The following is a 19,660-nucleotide window of genomic DNA, read 5'->3' on the forward strand; positions in this document are numbered from 1 at the left end:
TTATAATTCTCTTAAAGGGACACCAAAGAAGACCTGAATGAATGAAAATACATCATGGCTAGGAACAGTCAATCTCACAAAGCTGTCCATTGCCCAAATTAAATTATAAAGTTGGTGAGATTTTGATAAAACTACATTATGGATTTTAAAAAATAACAAGACAATTCTCAAGTTAAAACAGAAACACATACAAGCAAGGATAATCAGCAAAATTCTATAAAACAACAACAAATGAAGTTTAACTCTACCAGATAAAATATATTACAAACCAAAATAATTAAGCTTTGTAGCACCAGTGCATGCACAGACAGGCAGTTTAATAGAAGGCCAGGAACATTAAGTTTACAGGAATTTAGTTTATGAAAAAGATATTTCCAATTTGTGGGGAAACAGGCAAATTACTTAGAAAGCAGGAAAGAAATTTGATTTGGATCACGACTTCATACCTTATACAGAATATATCACAGATTAAGCAATATTTAAATGTTAAAAAGTAAAAACTAAACTGCATTTATTCAGCTTTTTCTAGGTACTAGTATTCAGAGCTGAAGCACTATGGTGTGGCAGCCATGGATAGCTTAGAAGAGGGAAGAGATTTGGCCTATGGATCTGAAAATGAGGGGTCAGGGAGAAGAGCAGGAAGGACAGGAATGTTTTCTGGTAGCAGAAAGAAACAGAGGTGTCTACAGTAAGGTGGGTTTTTTCTGGCTAGTCCTGGTGGAAGGGTTATAGACTGAGGCAGAACAGAAGGTGAGGGTTAGGGAAAGAAGACAAAACTATTTTTGGGAAAAGGATCTGTAAAGGAAGCAAAACTGACTCCCTTTCTTTCTTGCTTTTGTTTTTCTTTTTTACCTCTTCAACGTGAACTGACATTTCATTTTTATTGCCCAACTTCCTTTTTTCTCTCTCCATTCACTTCCAGAATACAGGATCTAGCATACCTCAAAATTAGTCTTATGTATATTAAATCAGATTTTATTTCTCTGGCCTCAATCTCAAAAACAAGTGAGTTAAGTTTTTATATTTAACTCTCTTGAAAAAAAGATTAACTTTTTTTGTTGTTTCTTAATGTGGTTATTGATTTTTTTTCCTTGAAGGTTAATGAAATTTACTAATAAAAGGGTCCTTACTACTGCTATCAAGGATTGCAGAAATATTCAGAGGTAAGAAAATGCTACTAACAAAATCTTCAAAAAAAAAATCTTAAAGATTTCTCTCAAATCTTTAAGAGCAATCTTAATGGTTTCTCTCTCAAAGGTCTGCTTATTAAATTTATACAATCCAAATAAACTTGAGGAGGGAAAAAAAACTAAGGGCTTTCAAAAAGCAGTTTTAAGTTTGAGAAAAGAATGGTATATTTGAACATTATTTAGAAAGTTTATATTTTTATGTAGAATGCCTCTCTATAAAACATGTATCAATATTTATCACAAAATAATTCCAAGTACTAATGAATGTTACTTAATTCCTGCAACCAACAAATATAATATTATATGTTAATTTTTTAAAATACATACTACTAAGTCCAAAGTTGCAAAGGTTACAAAGATCAAATGTTTATCTAGTACACCCACTCTTTATTATACTAAGGACTACAAACTGCCTAACAGTGAGCCTTTTTTTGAAAGTTACAATTGTTTTCTTTAAATAGTAGAATTTTATATATTTAGTCACAAACTAGATGTCAAACTAGTCACAAACTAGACTTCTCTAGTCATTAGCTACACAGAAGATAAACAGGCAAAGATTCATGTGTTTGAATTCCTTGGGCCTTTCATAAATAAACTCCTACATACCTACATCTACTGAAATTATAAGGTGCAATTCTGAGGGAATTCAAACATAGAGACATGAAACCACGAAATGAAGTGAAGCAGTTCTACCCACAGGAACTGAATTGTGAATAAGGTACCCGTGATAGACGCGTGTGGGCAAACCTTAGAACCTTATAACAAGTTTCTATATAATGAAGTGCTGTTAATTTTAAGATACTAAATAATTTTCTTTCTTTACAGTAGAAATACTTAACTTTAAACACAATTTCATTATGCAAGATACCCTGTGCACCAAAACACCAAATAGGAAGACTGTGACTTAATAAATACCTAAAGCTTTACTATATGTCAAATCAGAGAAAAATTAAAAAGTAACAAGACGATCAAATACAAAGTTAAGATACCAAGTTCTCTGTCACACTCTTAACTATATACTGTGATTTAAAGAAAAACATTCTTTCCATTATTACAGAGTCCCCTGCAAAGTAAAGTCTCATCAGAGCATTTAAAAATTCCCCAAAAGTTTTGTTGCTAAAGCACTGCTCTTCCTGATCCTTCTTTCTCAATGCAAGTGTGTATGTGAGGTAGAGTCCAGCTGACGGGAGGTCCCCAAACTTAAAATTCTGGAGACCTACAAGACCATCAGTCCCAGAGGAGTGGCTTCAGAGGACAGCACACACCCAAGCCCTTCAAAGCAAAGTGGTGACAATACTGTGTGGTCTCAGCACATGTTGAATGCTCTTGATGCTCCTTCAATGAAACTTCAAGGGCAGGTTTTTTTGTCCCCACTTGAATCATGACTTTCTCTGTTGGAAGAAAATCAATAGGCCATCTGGTACAACCAGGTCACTATGCAAATGAAGAACCTATGGTTTAACAACTCACATGACCATTCAGCTGGTTAGTAGCAGAGTTAGCAACTAGAGTTGCAGTCTCCAAATTCCTGTCCACTTCTATTTCAAATACATGCTTGCAGCCTCCCCTTTACTCAATGCAGATGCATGTGGCTTTGCCCAAATACTTGATTTGGGCTTCCTCTTTTCCTGTCATCCATGAAAATTGTTAAACTCTATTTGCCCCAAATAAGTGTGGCTTTTTATTAAATTACTTAACTTCTCTCTCCCCATCTCATCCTCTCCTTTCTTATGAGGCCCCTTCCATCCCAACCTTAATAATAGGAAAACTAACAGAAACGACATTTCATGAAAGAGTTACTAATTAGTAGAGTTTCTGTATATTCAAATGACAAATATTAAATTGTGGTCTTACTTTAATGGAGGGGAACATAACATGGTTTTAAAAAACTTAAAAACTAGAAAGAGTTAATGACTTAATTACAACCAACATGTTCATTTGTCAACATTATATTCCCTATTAATAGCCTCACCTTTAAGAATGCCATCAGTGATGACCATTCATTCTACAGAAATACTGCTGAAGGAAAGAAATGGTTAATGAACTCTTGGGTGAATAAACAAATGCCCAGGTAAATAATTTTTACTGTGCACATTAACTTCATTGAACAGTTGTTTTTTTCGTTCAGACCGGCAAAATAAGGAATTAGATCTTTCCTTTTTAGTCTAACCAAATATTTATAAAATCTCACCTCTAATTCCTCAGCCTGTTCTGTGTTATCTTCTTCTGAGCCGCTGGTTTTAGGTAGATAAGTCATTTTTAATCTCAGATAACCTTTAACTCTTGATTTGTGACTGCAGAAAAGAAAATAATTATTCACAAAACTTTAACACTAGGAAGAAAAGCATTCATTTAATGAGTCTATTGAACACTGACTAGTTAGTAGATGATACTCAAGGGCAAGTTCCAGTGCTGAGGATATTTAGGAAAGGAATAAATGGTAGAAAAAATAAGCATATGTAATAAATGTTATGAGATAAATAAGATACCAGGAGAATTTAAGTGAAAGATCAGAGATCTGGAATGAGAAGTTGGCATTTGAGTTGGGACTAGAAGACTGAGGAGGATTTTGATCTATGGCAATGAAGGTTACTTAAGGTCACTTAATGTATATAACTAAAGAGAAGGGCAAGAATGATTAAGTCAAAGGAAACCTGGGGTGCAATTAATTAAGGAAATAGCACAAGTTGAGTAGAGGCTGTGGAAAGGAAGTAGGGATGTTCCAGATGATGAGGTCAATGTGAAAATAGAGAATTTACATTTTATTTTGCACATGCTGTGAGCAAGAGAATTTTTTTGGATAGGGAAAGATTCTCACAGGTGTGTTTTTTTTTTCTTTAAATATTTTATTTTATATAATTCTTACATCTTTTTTCATCTTTGCACAATGTATGCATTTTCATTTTGGTTATACTCCCCATACAATTGCACCTCCCCCCTTATTTTGACTCTAGGACTCTAGTTCTTCCTTTCCCCGCCCCTCCCTCCCCTCTTCCCCCCGTAGTGTGTCTCTGGTTTATAGTTGCTTGATGATTTTGGTTTTTACTTTGTATTGATTAGTCTTTTTCCTGGTCTCTTATTCAGGTTTTCTAAATTCCTGCTATGAGTGACACCATCTGGTATTTTTCTTTTTCTTTCTGACTTATTTCGCTGAGCATGATCCCTTCTAGCTCCATCCATGTTGCTGCAAACTGCATGTGTTTATCTTTTTTGATTGCTGAGTAATATTCCATTGTGTATATGTACCACATCTTCTTGATCCAGTCATCTATTTTTGGGCATTTGGGTTGCTTCCATAGCTTAGCTATTGTAAATAGTGCTGCTATAAACATAGGGGTGCAGGTGCCCTTTGGAATTAACTGTTTCTTCACAGGTGTGTTTTAAGGATACTAATCTAACCATGTCATACAGAATGACAGAAAAGTGGAGAGCAAGGATTGATGGCTGTCTGAAACCCTACCATCTTTCTTTGGCAGCTTTTGGACCTGTCGTATGGTAATTTACTTGATCTATTTTCACAGTGTATCACCTTTTTCAATGAGTTGTCTAAACTAAAGGTTGCTCCTTGCTGTATTAATAACACAAAAAATTTAAACCTATCTTTCTTAAGCTTCTAACTTAAGATTTAAATCTGTCTCTTGCCTCCACCAATTCTAGCAACCTACATAGTGTTGAAATTCTTGCTTATTCTCACTTTGTATATAGATGTCTCAGTGATTTTTATAGGTATTAGTTAAGTAACCAATTACCCTTTGGCTTTATAGACACACACAAAAAAGTCCTAATCCTTTTATTCTGTTTCACCCTATCCCAGGCCTTCGTCTGAATGTGGCCTGCGTCTGAATGTGGCCTGCGTCTCCATATATGAGTGGGTGAATTCTCTGACTTGTTGCTTTAAAAAAGGGATACAGATACCTTGTTCAGATAATTTTTTATGAAGTAGTTTCTCTACAGTGATAAGTTTTATGTCGTTCTGACTAGATAATAAGCCAATGAATTTGGACTTAATGGTACTCCAAAAAAAACTAGAAATATAGTACACTATACATTTGAATAAAGTTCTTTCTGCACTTGCAATAACATCCAGGGCAGATGGAAGGTGTAAAATGCTATATTTTTTAATAATAAAGTTATTAGAAAGAATTTGACAAATTGATAAGTAGGTTTATTAGAGCAATCAAAGCAAAGAAAAACTGGTTACTTATTCTTGGTATGCATGTCACAATCATTTTAGAATTAAAGGAGGAAAAGAGATTTATATTCCAAGACGTCTGCAGAAATTAAATATGTGGTTTCTCTTACACAGAGTAAACATTAACACAAAGAGCACTGTCCTTTTGTTTTCATGTTTGTATTTCAGAGTAATTAAATTTTTGTTAAATTAACAAATTTATTAAACTTCCATAGTATATTTTTCAAATCCATTTTCTATTTTTAAAAACAAGACAAATAATGTTGTTTTCACAGATGTCCTTCCTCTGTTATACTTTGACCTTTTTGACAGTATATCCACACATAAATGTCTTGACTAGATTTTACTTGACTATGTGGTACAGAGATCATAGGAATATAATCTGCAGCTTAAACTTAAACATTTTGATAAAAAATCAAGTAACTTAGATTAGGAAATGGAATTATGAACATGTACTTTGGTTTTTAAATTCCAGTATTTGTTCATGTTATTGTCTCTAAGTATCTGAGTCGCATACTTTAAAATATGAAACATTTAGTTAGATTTTTCTGAAAGTGGTTGTATGCATAGCAAATTGGATACTGATTTTACATGGTGATTTTTGTGAATTTTTTAAGGTTTATGTGACAAAATTTACATATCCTTTAAGATATAAGATAAACATAAATATAAAAAATGACAAATTTCAGCCTTCTGGTCTGATAAATATGGGGACAATGACTGAAACTTTGAATTTCCAAAGAGGCTACACAAAGAATTCCAAAGAGCTATAACAAAGAATTTTGAAAAACTCAATATGTTATCATTTTATATTTACTGACCTTCTTGGATGAAGAACAAAATCCTTAAAAGTATATGGTCTCTCCATTCTTGGATTTTCTGTCTAGAATAAAAGAGTGGGTTTTCAAGTTATATCTATAACACCAAAAAATATAGACTTTTCAAGAATATTCATGAACTATGTATGACCTTAGGCAAAAAAAAAAGTGAGAAAAAAAGTAGCTTTAGTTTATTAAATGGTTACAGTTGGTAACTTGACAGTGCTTTCACTCTCTGCACCAGAGGAGTTGCAGCTGGCATCACAACTTAGTCTGAAACTCACTGAGCAGGTATGTTGTGGAGCCAAAAGGAGGGTAGAAGTACAACAGTAGAGTGGTTAGTATATTGACACCCCAAATGGATATGGAATATGTACAATGTCAGCAAGGTAGCATGGTTAGAGCATTGAGACAATTCTAGCAGAACAAAAAGTAAACAGCCTGGAAAATGAGACTGAGTTAAATCTATTATTAAAAACTTGTAATCTCTAAAGACTAGAGGAAGCCAATAAAAAATCTTAAAAGATAGCGATAAAACTATCACTTCCCTTTCTTATCAAGTTTAGCAGCCCTCTGTTATATTATCCTTTACTTTCTCACCTGCATTTTGTATTAACTACCCATTTAGTCCTGAAATGTTTTTGTAAATTCTCATGACATTATTTTACTTGGTTCTTTTCCTCTCTGTCTGTTCTTTCTCTTCTGACAGGTCTACACCAACTAAGGTTCAGTGTTTACCATTCAATGCTCTCATTTCTTCTCTTCTTCTCTACATAATATATTTTCATATCTTTGTCAGCTGCCCACTCTAAACTTTGATTTTTTTCTGTTTTCTACTGAAATTCAATATGGTCAGAAATAAACTTATCATATTTCAAAACAAAAAGATTTTTTTTTAACTTTTTTATTTGGGACACCAATTCTATCTCCCAAATTCAATGTTGCATTTTTACTTTTGCCCTACTGTTGTTTTCAACTTCCATGTCAGAAACCTGGTTCAATGATGATTTATTATAAGATATTTCCTGAGTCTGTCTTTCTCTACTGCCATAATCTTGGTTCAGATTCAGTTTCATGTCTATGTAGCAAACTAACATAGTTTCCTTCTTTCCTATCTTCAGTAGACTCTTTCTAACCAGTCTCCCTCAAACAATGCTTTCATGATTTCAACAAATAATGGTTCCATTTGTTACTAGAGTTTTTGTAATCTTGGAGACAAAATGGAAAATTAAGATAAGTTTTCAGAAAATAATGTGCTCAAAAATAATAGCAGTATATGTTTTATAAATCAACATTTATACTACCAATATTGTATAATTACAGTATTTATTAAATTAAAAAGAATAAATACAAAAAGTAAGTAAAATCATGGGCATCTATACCAACCGGTAATGGATAAAGAGGAACATCCACTTGACCTAGGAAATCATCTCTTGTCTATAAGAGAAAAAAGAAAAAAAATAAGATTTATAAGATGCTCAGTCATTTTAAGAGATTTTGATAACCTATTACCATCATTCGCAAAAATGTAGTTCTTTTTACCTAACCTATGCAATATCAGTATATTAATATTAAAAATCTATGGACAATAAATAAGGTAATATGGTACAATTTCTAATAATGGCAGAATTGATTACATTAGATTATTTGCAGATAACAGCAACATACTCTGAAAGAAATATAAAAAGCAACTATTTGAAAACACTATGTGACCAAAAGCAAGTAGAAACTGGACAGAACCCCAACTGTTGAAAGAAGGAACTATATTCAGTAAGATTCATATTTATATGGCTTTTCCTCTGGTACTACTGCACAATTCATATGGTGGAGTGATTAACACTTAAGCATAAATCTGAAATCATACTTATTTAGGAGTGTAACTCCTAGTTAGAGGTTAAAAGAATAACTGAAAAATGAAGAGGACAATCCTTGAAATGAACAAATCACAAGAGTTACTACAAATCTCTATAAACTCTACCCAAATTCCTAGCTGATCTCTGAACTACACATATGAAAGATAATAGCTGAGAGGCTGAAAGGACAGCGCACAGATTTCAGTGGATGTTTACCTGAAGAGAGAGCATTTGGAACTCAGATAAATTAACTTGCTACAACAAAAATCAATACTCTTCAGGAAAAGATAACAAAATTTGTTGCTACAGATTTTTCAATAGAATATTTTCAGTATTTTCAGTAGAAGTATTCATTGCTCCATCATGTACTAAACATACTGCCCAATGTACAATAAAAATTTACTAAATGTGTATGCTTGGGAGAAAAATATTATAAAATTAATGTTTGTGCTCTTCTCAAAGCATTATATCTGAAGGCAATAAAGACTAGAGCCAAATATTATAGAGTGTTAAGAACCACTAAATATTTGATAAAAGTATATAACATGAAAAACAGAAACCTAATCCAAAAAACAAACTGAAAGAAGTTGGATGAGGCCTCCCCTGGTGGTGCAGGTGGTTGAGAGCAGTGCTGTGAAGCTGTCCGCAGCCTCTGCAGCATGGGTTCCATCCCAGCCAGCCGGTGAGAATCCCACATTGCGCAGCAGACCTCTCCTGTCTCGCCTGCTACTCCCCTCAGCAGTGTATTTCAGTCTGCCTGTTCTGTTCCCTGCTGTCTCTGGTGAATCCTCTCACCCTCCCACGCATCTTGCCTGTACCCCAGTTCTTGTATGCATGAATAAATAAATCTTTAAAAAAAAGAAGTTGGATGAATAAGAATCAAGTCATATTTCAGGAGAAGTAGTTCAGAAAAACTATAATATTCTCAGAGATAGCAGAAGATGAAACATTTGGCATATAGAATGAGGCTATAAAAAGAAACAATTAGAAAGCTATTTTAAATTTAAAATATAATTTAAATTAAAAGTAAGATAGAGTTAAATTCCTGAGAAAGTAGAACTGAAAGCAAAAGGAAAAGACTAGGATTCCCCTAAATAAGGAAACTAAAAAGTAAATTTTAAAACTGAACAACTAAATAATAGATAATCCATTGCTTCTCAGCCTTTTGGCTAAGATAAAGTATAACAGACAATCCAGAAAGCAAAAAAAATGGAAGGGATTATCAGAGAACATTTTAAGAAACTTTCACTGAACTCAAGAAAATGAATTTTGAGAGTGAATGGATGCCACTGAGTATTAGGCAAATACATGAAAAAAAAAAAAAAAAAAAAAGACTGACAGTAAGGCACATCACCATGATACTCATAGCAGCCAGGAAAAAATCTGTAAGACTTGAGAGGCACAAAAGAGATCATACACAAAACTGAAATACATGACAATAATGGCTCATGTAAATAAAATTGTGATAGAAAAATATTTCCTATATAGAATTCTATACCCAGTCAAACTATCTTTTCAATCATGAAGATAGAATGACACTTTCAGATAGTGGCATTCTTAGGAAGGTAACGAAGGCATACTTCTTCAAAGAGTAGGAGCGTAACACTGTAAGGGAAGATGCAGGGGGTTGAAGACAGGAGAGAAACCAAGATGATTCCCAGAATGAGGAAGGGAACTCTCAGAAAGCTACAGTGCCAAAGCCATAGAGGAACCAGTGCATACTGGAGCAAGACTACAACAGGGATGCTTCCAGAAGAAGAGGAATAAGAATATCTTCTTCATAGGGTTTCTGAGAATTAAATGAGACAATATACATGAAGTGCTTTGCAATATACTCTTCATACAGTGAAAATTCAATAAATGTTAGCTACTGTTAACATGTGAAATGGTGGCATCTATAATGAAAGACGTACCCCCTTTCCTTTGGATTATCTGTGGACATTTCACACAGGTATGTTCAAAAATGAATTCCTTTTTATTGTGTCAAAGTCTAGTAAATTTGCATAGTTCCTATTCCTGAACATGAGTTCATAAAAATTGTGAAATGGACCAAACTGTGCTATGGTGTAGTACATAATTCCTGCTTTTGTTACATGATTTTCTACTCCATACATCTTATTTTTAAGAAGCTCTAAGTAAAATGCAACAAAATACAGTGAAATCTCAACTAGGAGAACTAAGGAATAAATATTTTAGTTAATCAATTATTCAATTTAGGTTTAACCAGATAAAGAAATAAAACTTATTTTGGGGGGAGCAGTTCAGTCTTACTGAATAGCCTTGCTCTTTTTAATTGAATACACTGAATATCTGTTTGATGATTCATGACCTTGCAGTGCTTAAAAAATATGGCCATAATCAATTATCATGAGAGAAACACAAGTATGTAACAGGATTTCTCAACTTGAGAACTACTGTCAATTTGAGCCAGACAATTTGTTGTTGTTGAGGGGACTGTCTCATGCATGGAAGGATGTTTAGCAATATCCCTAGGCTTTGCCCACTAGATGCCAGTAGCATTCCTCCTCCAGTTGTAGTGACCAAAAATTTCTCTGACATTGCTAATGTCCCCTGAGTAGCAACATTATCCCTGATTGAGAATCACTGTTAAAGAAGATATAAAACAGGGACCTCCCTGGTGGTGCAAAGGGTTAAGCACTGCACTATGAAGCAATCCGCAGCCTGTGCAGCAGGAGTTTGACCCTGGCCTGGCCAGGGAGAAACCCACATTGCAAGACAGACCACTCCTGTCTCGCCCACCGCTCCCCTCACCAATGTATTTCTGTCAATCTGCCTGTTTTGTTCTCCACTCGGTCTCTGGTGGATCCTCTCACCCCCAGCATCTCTGGCCTGTACCCCAGCTCTTGTATACATAAATAAATCTTTTTTTTTTTAAAAGAAAGTATAAAATATAATGTCTCAATAGTAAGCAAGACTTCCCACCTCCTTTAAAGTAAAAGCTTTACTGAGATAATTTACTACTATACAATTCACCCACTTAAAGTGTTCAATTTTAGGAAATTTTCATCACCCCCAAAAGAAATAATCTATTAGCAGTCACTCCCCATTTTCTCCCTTTCACCATGACTAGGAAACTACTATTCTACTTCTATGAATTTGCCAATTCTGAACATTTCATATAAATGAAATCATATAATGTGTTCCTTTATAACTAGCTGCTCTAACTTACCAAGATCTTTTTAAAGTTCATTCATGTTGCAGCAAGTATTAGTACTTCAGTCTTTTTTTCATCGCTGAATATACCATATTTTATTTAAGACTATACCATATTTCATTTAGTTGACTGATATTTACACTATTTCCATTTTTGGCTATTGTAAATAATGCTGCTAAATTCTGTTACAAGATTTTGTGCTGTTATATGTTTCTCATTTCTCTTCAATTTATACTTAGGTGTGGAATTGCAAGGTCATATGGTAGCTCTGTTTAACCCTTTGTGGAATTGTCAGGCTATTTAAAGTGGCTGCACCACTTTATACTCCCACCAGCACTGTAGGAGAGTTTCAATTTTGTCATATCCACATCACCACTTCTTTGTTTCCTGGCATTTTGATAGTCTTCCTAGGAGTGAAGTATATCTCAGTGTGGTTCTGTTTGTGTTTCCCTGATGAACAATGATGTTGAGCATCTTTTCATGTGCTTCTTGGCTCCTTATTTCTAAGAAGTTCTTAATTAATAAATCTCTCCTCGAGATTTAGTCTCCTTTGTAGAAACAGTGCCTTGTCACTGCAGAACTGAAAGAAAACATCTTATCCCATACATTCTGTGGTTCTTTGATTACATTTTGTGAACAGAAACATAGAACAAAAATCCCACATCATGAAGATCTCCTTTCTCCAGTAACTGTGGCATATAAAAATGCACTTTGGAAATCTTACATCTTCTTGCTTTAAAACAAGTTACCAGAAATGAATTTCTTTTTCAGGTAACTTCTACTAAAATGAAACAATCCCAAAGAACTATATGGCTAATATTAGAAAAATGAACAAATTTTCCAAACTACAAATCAATATGGTTAGTTTGAGGAGAGGGAGACTATGAAACTGGGAACTATCCTGGAAAGTCTGGGACATATGGCTGCTATAAATATAGGACAATTAGAGGTTATTTTTCCAGTTGCAAAGAAAAAGTAATAGTCTTAAATTCATTCCTATGAAAGCAAGTCAGTCTGTGATGTTCATTAGTATTTCCCTAGCCAACCAATTGTTCCAAATTCTGAATATCATGCATTTCTTCAGAAGAGTTATTTCCTATATTTGAACGCATGAAGCTTACTTCATAAAGCAAATTTGCATTTGGTAAAACAGAAGTAATTTAAGAGTGGTTAAAAATCTGAGAAAGAATTCAGAACAGCAGGTGATTTTAAATAGGACCATCTGTAGTGGGCACAGTTTAGTCAGAAAATAATTTTCAAAAATATTTTAAAGATATGAATTTCAGTTTCTTAAAATAATTTTTAGAATATGAAAAGAGAAAAATCCAAATTGCTGTTTTCATAAAACTTAAATTAGAACTATAGGTGGTTCTAAGTTTAGGAGGACTATTATGAACTTTGATAATGCTGAATAGTGGCTGAGTGTTCTGCTTCAAGAGAACCCAGTATTACCACAGCACACCTACCACCAAGGCCGTGAAAGTCCTCCACCATAGTCCATTGTGCTCCCTCCCCAGTTTGTCCTCCTCTCTTTCTCCCTCTCTCTCTGGTAACCTCAATTCTACAGTCAGATCTCTAGGGTTTTTTATTGATTTGGTTTTGTCTGACCCTTTGTTTTGTTTCTTGATATTCCACATATACATCACTCCATCTGGTATTTGTCCTTCTTTTTCTGACTTACTTTATTTAGCATAATGCCCTTCATTTCCATCAAACATACACCCGAATGGTGTGATCCTGTACCGCTAAGTCATATAAAATGTTGTAGACCAATGTTATATTAATAAAAGAATTTGTTCTACAAGCACAAAGAGAGAACCCAATGTTAAAAAAATAGAATTTTTAAAAGTTAAATTGTCATATTTATAAAGAATACTTAGCTTTAAAAAAGAGCTCCATTGAATGTGAGTTACAAATAATTTGCCAGGGCAAATCTATATGTAACAAAATATTAAAGGAAGAATCACTTCCTCATAACCAGAGTCAAATAGTATAGCCAGTTTTCCGTATAATATCCAAGTTATAATTTTAATCATGCTTTCTAATCAGTAAAAATTAATTCAATGCATGAATGTTAAATACAGTATAGTTTGTTTTCAGAATTAGCTATTTTTCTTTTCTTTTGTTTATTTTTTAAAATATTTATTTATTTATGCATACAAGAACTGGGGTACAGGCCTGAGGTATAGGGCATGAGAGGATTCACCAGAGACAGAGTGGGGAAGAGAAGAGGCAGATTGATTGAAATACACTGCTGAGGAGAGCAGCAGGCAAGTCAGGAGAGGTCTGCTGCGCCATGTGGGTTGCTCCCTGGCCAAGGATCGAACTTGTGCTGCAGTGGCTACTGACAGCCTCATAGGTTGTGTCTTAACCCCTTGTGCCACCAGGGAGGCCCAGAATTAGCTATTTTTCTAATCAAGATGATTTTTTAAAGTCATTTTAGAAAACACAGGTAACAGGCTCAGAGTTAAAAATTAAAGTGGCTTCTACTCTCTAGCTATCTAACCCTGCCCTCTGTCCTTCCAAAAGGTAACAGATGTTATTTTGGTTGGTTGGTACCACTTCAGAGTGTTTGTTGACATTCTTGTGTGCATCACTTCTCTTTCCCTTCAACAATATTGCTAGGACCTCTTCCAATATCCCTTCATGTAATGATCCTTTTCATCTTTATGGTTATATAGTGTGTCAGTGCATGGAATACCAAAATTTTTTTAACATGTTCCCTATAATAGACAGTTTGTTGTTTCTAATTCTTTGTTATTACAAGCAATGCCTCTCTGAATGAACTTGTATTTATCATTTTGCATATATATATACCAAAAGTAATTTTTCTTTTATGTAATAAAAAAAGACTACAATGAACTATATGAAGTAATCTGAAATGAAAATAGATCTCATGGACTGATTGGATGTTAAAGAAGGAAATAGTGTCCTAAGGATGCCAAAAAGCACATAAAATTTTCAAAGACAAAAATAACAAAGATTCATGATTAAGAAGTTTTATATGAATTTATATCTTACACAGATCTGTGTTCACATAGTTGTATTAAAATTCTTTATGTGCAAATGCCATGATTATTTTGTATAAATCACTCATTCTAAAAAAAATTAATTAGGGCAGGCAATAAAAAAAGAAACTGGATAAATTTATAACTATAAAAATTTTTGGTAGGAAAAATATAGGAAAGCCCTTGTAAATCATATCATTTAAATCAAGACAAGAAATTCAGAGATATTTCATAAAAGACCAGAGAAGAGTTAGAAACTCTCAAGTTGAGATACTAAAAGGAAAATTACATAGAACCCTTTTTTTGTGTTTGGTAGAATTTAAACTCTCATTCTACTACTTACAGTTAGGTTAAACATTTCTTAAACACATTAAATGTTGACACTTTGACATAGCAAATATTAGCACATGTGAATCTCTGAGAAAAATAAACAATACTTATATGAATGAACTCACTTATAGTATTTTTTTTAAAATAAGGAATCATATTTTTGGCTTCTCAAATGTTATAAAAACCTTTAATGAACCACCCCCTTCTCCAAATCTGTATTAATGGATTTATACTATATCCTAGATATAAATAAAAAAGGATTATGAAAACTACTCTAAATTTAACTTAACTATTTTCTAACATATGTAAATTTTATTAAGTAAAATTCTATTTGCAATAGCTTCTACCTTTCTACTTACATTCTGACTCACATTATACTATGGCCTTTATGCTTTAAATATTTTTCAGGAAGTTCAAGATTTACTGATTCAGTCATTTCGTGTGTTGACGGGGAAATGCTGTTAGTTAAACAAATAGTATAATCTAGTCCACACTACAAAATCATAGTTCTATGGAAACTGGATGTCTTCGCTGAAAGCAAACATTCACAGATCCAAGTTCGTGATTCTCGTAGCCAGCCAGCCTGTCTGGTAGACTCAACTGTAAGATACAGACTGTACTTGTTCTTTGACAAAAGCTTCATGCTGCTTAAAAAGCTAGGTACATGCATTCTACAGCTCTTAAAAACCCTCACATTTTAAAAGTGATTTTTACCTAATTTTACAGGGCTGGGTAGAGAGTCAGGAGAAACCAACATCCTAAAGCAGTTTCAGTTTGTTATCTTCTGATTTCTGTTTCCTTGGAGGTCTCTGATTTATAATCATCACAAATTTGTGGGAACTGACATTTTATCTTGACACGTTCCTCTACATTTACATGCTTTAAAGTTTTGCTATAATTTCCAGTGAAGAATTTCAAATATAAATCTTTTACAAATATGTTACAAAAGATAAGCAATCTACAGCAGACAAGGAACAACAGGAATTCAGTTGTATTATACTAAACACTAACAGAATTTTATCATTATTTTTAAAGCTAAAATTGAATCCTTCCAACATGCTTTTAGAAGCAATTTATACTGCATACCTCTAAACTGGAGGACTCCAGTGAAGAGAAAGTTTTGCATTTGTTACAGATTTCTTCCTCCCTCAAGAAAGGTAGAGAGGCCTCAACAACTTCTCCCATTGTTCCAAATTTTTATTTCTAAACAAAGGAAAATAGCAAGAGGGCTAAAAGTATAAATTATAATTTAACCAGGAAACACCCTCAGCTAGATAACTGATAAAAGGGATAGGGCTCTTCCTTTTAGAAAGGAAAATATTCATTCTTCATTGAAATAGACAGAAGGAGGTGGTAGCTGAAGAAAGCAGCCTACAGGTTACTACTCCCTATGTAATTTAAAAGTTTTAAAAGATTTAGGTTGAGGTGGTTCACTCAAGTGGTTTTCAAATTTCAGCGTGTATCAGAATCACATGGAGGGTTTTTGAAAGACAGTTTACTTGGCTCCACCCCCAGAACTTCCAAGTCAGTAGGGACCTGAGAATCTGCAGGTCTTACAAGTTACTAGAAAATACTCCAGCAGCAGATCCGGTCGGTAGTCACTGAGAGAACCAGATCTCTATTCAATACAACTTCTGGAGAAAACCAGGAAGGAGACAATGACAGGTGATAACTGAGGTAATAAGTAGTGCATCTAAATTTATCTGTTTTTACCATGCCTACTTCCAAAAGGACTTGATGGTTTAATGATAACAGACAATGTAAATTAAAACAGGTAAAGATGGACCTCCCTGGTGGCACAAGGGTTTGAGACGCAACCTATGAGGCTGTCCGCAGCCACTGCAGCACCAGTTCAATCCCCGCACGGGTACAGACCAGAGGTACATACAAACTGTACCCCGGTTTATATGACGGATCTTACAAGCTGGTAAGGAACACTTTTCAAAAATACTGACCCAGAGGATAAAATGTAAATTCCCTACCATGGGATTTTCAGTTCTTTACTTCTAATCTATTTTGCAGCCTTATCTGTCAATAGAAGTGTTTTTGGTATAGTACTATGCCTTTACTGAACAAATCCTACTACTTTGCCCGCCCAAACTCACTTCAGCTTCTTGAAAAGTTTCTTTCTCATCTTTACCTGTCTAAATTCTATCGCTTTATAAGGCTCAGCTCAATGCCATTTTAATGAAACTTTTTTGATGAGACTAAATTTTTGATGAGACTAAATTCTTGATGAGACCTAATTGCTAATTTTCTCCTCTGTAATTATGCTTTACCTTGCATTTATTTTAACATCTGCAGAATGGTTCTCTTCTATTCCAGACTTTATAAGACTATAAATTTCATGAGTGCTGAAAATATTAGTGATTGGCTTTCATAGCTGGGTTCTGCGCTATGTGTGATAATAACATGAAGTATCTATTTCTGCATGGTTGACATATATCCACATGTAATTTAATATAATTATATAGTAAACACTAAGGAAAAGTACAGAATTTAAAGGATGTATATTGGAGAGAGGTTAGGGACAATTTTTATTGTTTAAAACCCAGTATGCCCTGTCTTTTTAGGTATTTAAATACATAGAGATAAATTATAATTTATCAAATGGTTTTTTAAAATTAAAAGTCTAATGTACTAGAAAAGCATACTTTATCATCTTATCTCAATTAATCCCATCTTTGTAAAAATTAGCTCTTTAGACCTGAAGTACTCTATGATGTGAAGAGAATTTACCAGGAAGAAAATAATAATCATTCTAAAATTATGAAAACAAATCAGCAATGTGATAGGAAATGCTACAATATCAAATGAAGATGGTATCAGACTTCCCTTGTCTTCCCAGGCACTAGCTTCAAGTTCTGCCTGCACATATCAAGAGTCAGTGGCCCACAATGGTTGCTATGGAAACGGCAAAGTTCATGAAGCCTGGGAAGGTAGTGCCAGTTCTGGTCAATACTACTCCAGACACAAAGTGTCACTGTGAAGAACATTGATGATGACACCTCAAACTGCCCATACAGCCATTCTCTGGTGGCTGGAATTGATCGCTATCCCCACAAAAAGATAGCCATCATAGGCAAGAAGAAAACTGCCAAAAGGTCAAAGATCAAGGCTTTTGTGAAATTTTATAACTACAATAACTTTATGCCCACAAGGTACTCTCTGCTGATATCCCCTTGGACAAAACTGTCATCAATGAGGATGTCTGCAGAGTTCCCGCTCTTAAGCCCACTGTAAATAATGCTGTAATAAACACAGGGGTGCAAATATCTCTTAATTAGTATTTTCATATTTTTAGGTAAATACTCAGAAGTGAAATAACTGGATCATATGTAATTTCTACCTTTAATTTCTTGAAAAGTTTCCATATTGCTTTCCATAATGGCCACACCAATCAAAATTTACATTTACATTCTCATGAACAATGTACAAAGGTTCTCTTCTCTCCACATCTTCTCCAATATGTTGTTTCTTTTCATTTGGATAATAGCCGTTCTCACAGCCATGAGGTGATACCTCACTGTTGTTTTACTTTGCATTTCTTTAATAATAAGGGATGAAGAACATCTTTTCGTGTGCCTATTGGCCATCTGTATATCTTCTTTGGAGAAGTATCCATTTAGAGTTTCTGCCCATTTTTAAATTGGGTTGTTTTCTTATGTGTGTTGAGTTTTATACATCTTTTATATAATTTGGATATTAACTCTTTGTCAGACATATGATTTGCAAATATCTTCTCCCATTCAGTAGGACATCAGTTTGTTTTAAATCAAGTTTCTTTTATTGTGCAGAGGCTTTTTAGTTTGATTTCTTTGTTTTGCTTTTTTATTCCCTACTGTTGGAGTCAAGTCCCCAAATACATCTCTAAGGCTGATGTCAAGAAGCCTATCACATATGTGTTCTTCTACATAGTTTATCATTTCAGATCTTACTGGATTCTTAAATGTATATATGACTCAGTTTATACATATATAAAACAACAATTAGTATTGTTACATATTATAGCACTTTATAGTTTATATTGAGCCTTCATATATTTTCACATTGTAACTAGATAGTAAAAGCTACTTTTTATTGAGCACTAACTATCTGCCAAATAAATATATTATTTCTTGTCATCAAAACAACTCTGCCAAGTTTGATACAGTGCATATTTCAAAAATATGAAATTAAAACTCAAAGAAACTGTAAAAGGAAATAATACAGCTAATTCATCACAAACTACATTTTCACTCTTCTTAGGAATAAGGAGACAGGTAACCCAGATGTCTGAATTCTAAATGCAGATTTGTGATGAGACTTAAGCAAGGTGTAGGTAGGTCATAAATTCCAAGTCTTACTTCTTATCCCTTAGTGTTAAGTTCCAAAGGAAAACTTCAATTACAGTGGTTATACATTATCAAAAATAATCTGAGTAAGAGAAACAGAGTCCTGTGGTGAATAATTAGCATGCTAAATTATAAATTGGAGATATTCAGCAGAAAAGGGATAGGGAGAGGGATTAAAACAGGGCAGAAAGAGCATAACAGACTATGGCGATAGTTCATGGATGACTTAGTAGTGGGAATTTTATGGGGATTATACCTGAAAGGAGAAATTAAACATTGTACAAAAATGAACAATGATGTAAAATATATCTATATTTTAAAAATTAGCATGCTTATCCTCAAAGTGAAATGAACATGATAAAATAGATGAAGAATTTCCACAAGAAAGGGAGAGGTATCTATCTTGAGCTACACTGATACTAAAATAACCTAGATACCTTGTAGTTCTAGTAAGTTTAGACCTGTTGCTAATTTGAAGTTTGATAACTACATTATAGTTTTATATATTCCAATGTACTTATCCATTATGGATATACTCCAAAGTGTTTATGGGTAAAATATATGCTGCATGGGATTCATTACAAAAAAAAAAAAGTTCCAGGGGTGGGGGTGGAAAGGAGAGGAGACAGACTATATGATTGGCAAAATGATAAGAGTTGACACTACAGTTTCACTGAGGGCACACATGTGGACTCATTGCATTATTCTTTCTACTTCTGCATGTTTGAAATGTCCCAGAATAAAGAGTTTTAAAATATTT

The 19,660-nt window shown here is 33.8% G+C and overlaps 1 protein-coding gene across 6 annotated transcripts in view; it reads right to left on the reverse strand.

The window, feature by feature from the left end:
• The window catches only part of NEDD4 (NEDD4 E3 ubiquitin protein ligase), a gene marked incomplete at both ends in the record, with an annotated part of 107,860 nt that overhangs the window by 30,892 nt on the left and 57,308 nt on the right, over positions 1 to 19,660 (reverse strand). For 4 of the 6 annotated variants that reach the window (XM_084240897.1, XM_084240898.1, XM_084240895.1 and 1 more), the window contains 3 exons: positions 3,382 to 3,484; positions 6,204 to 6,265; positions 7,587 to 7,637. The exons of 1 other annotated variant lie outside the window; for it this stretch is intronic. In XM_084240897.1, coding sequence (XP_084097023.1) covers positions 3,382 to 3,484; positions 6,204 to 6,265; positions 7,587 to 7,637 — 216 coding nt within the window. The remainder of the gene's footprint in view (positions 1 to 3,381; positions 3,485 to 6,203; positions 6,266 to 7,586; positions 7,638 to 19,660) is intronic. One more of the 6 variants, XM_084240894.1, reaches the window with a different exon arrangement.

Source organism: Talpa europaea (assembly GCF_964194135.1).
Source record: "Talpa europaea genome assembly, chromosome: 8".
NCBI classification, from domain to species: Eukaryota; Metazoa; Chordata; class Mammalia; order Eulipotyphla; family Talpidae; genus Talpa; species Talpa europaea.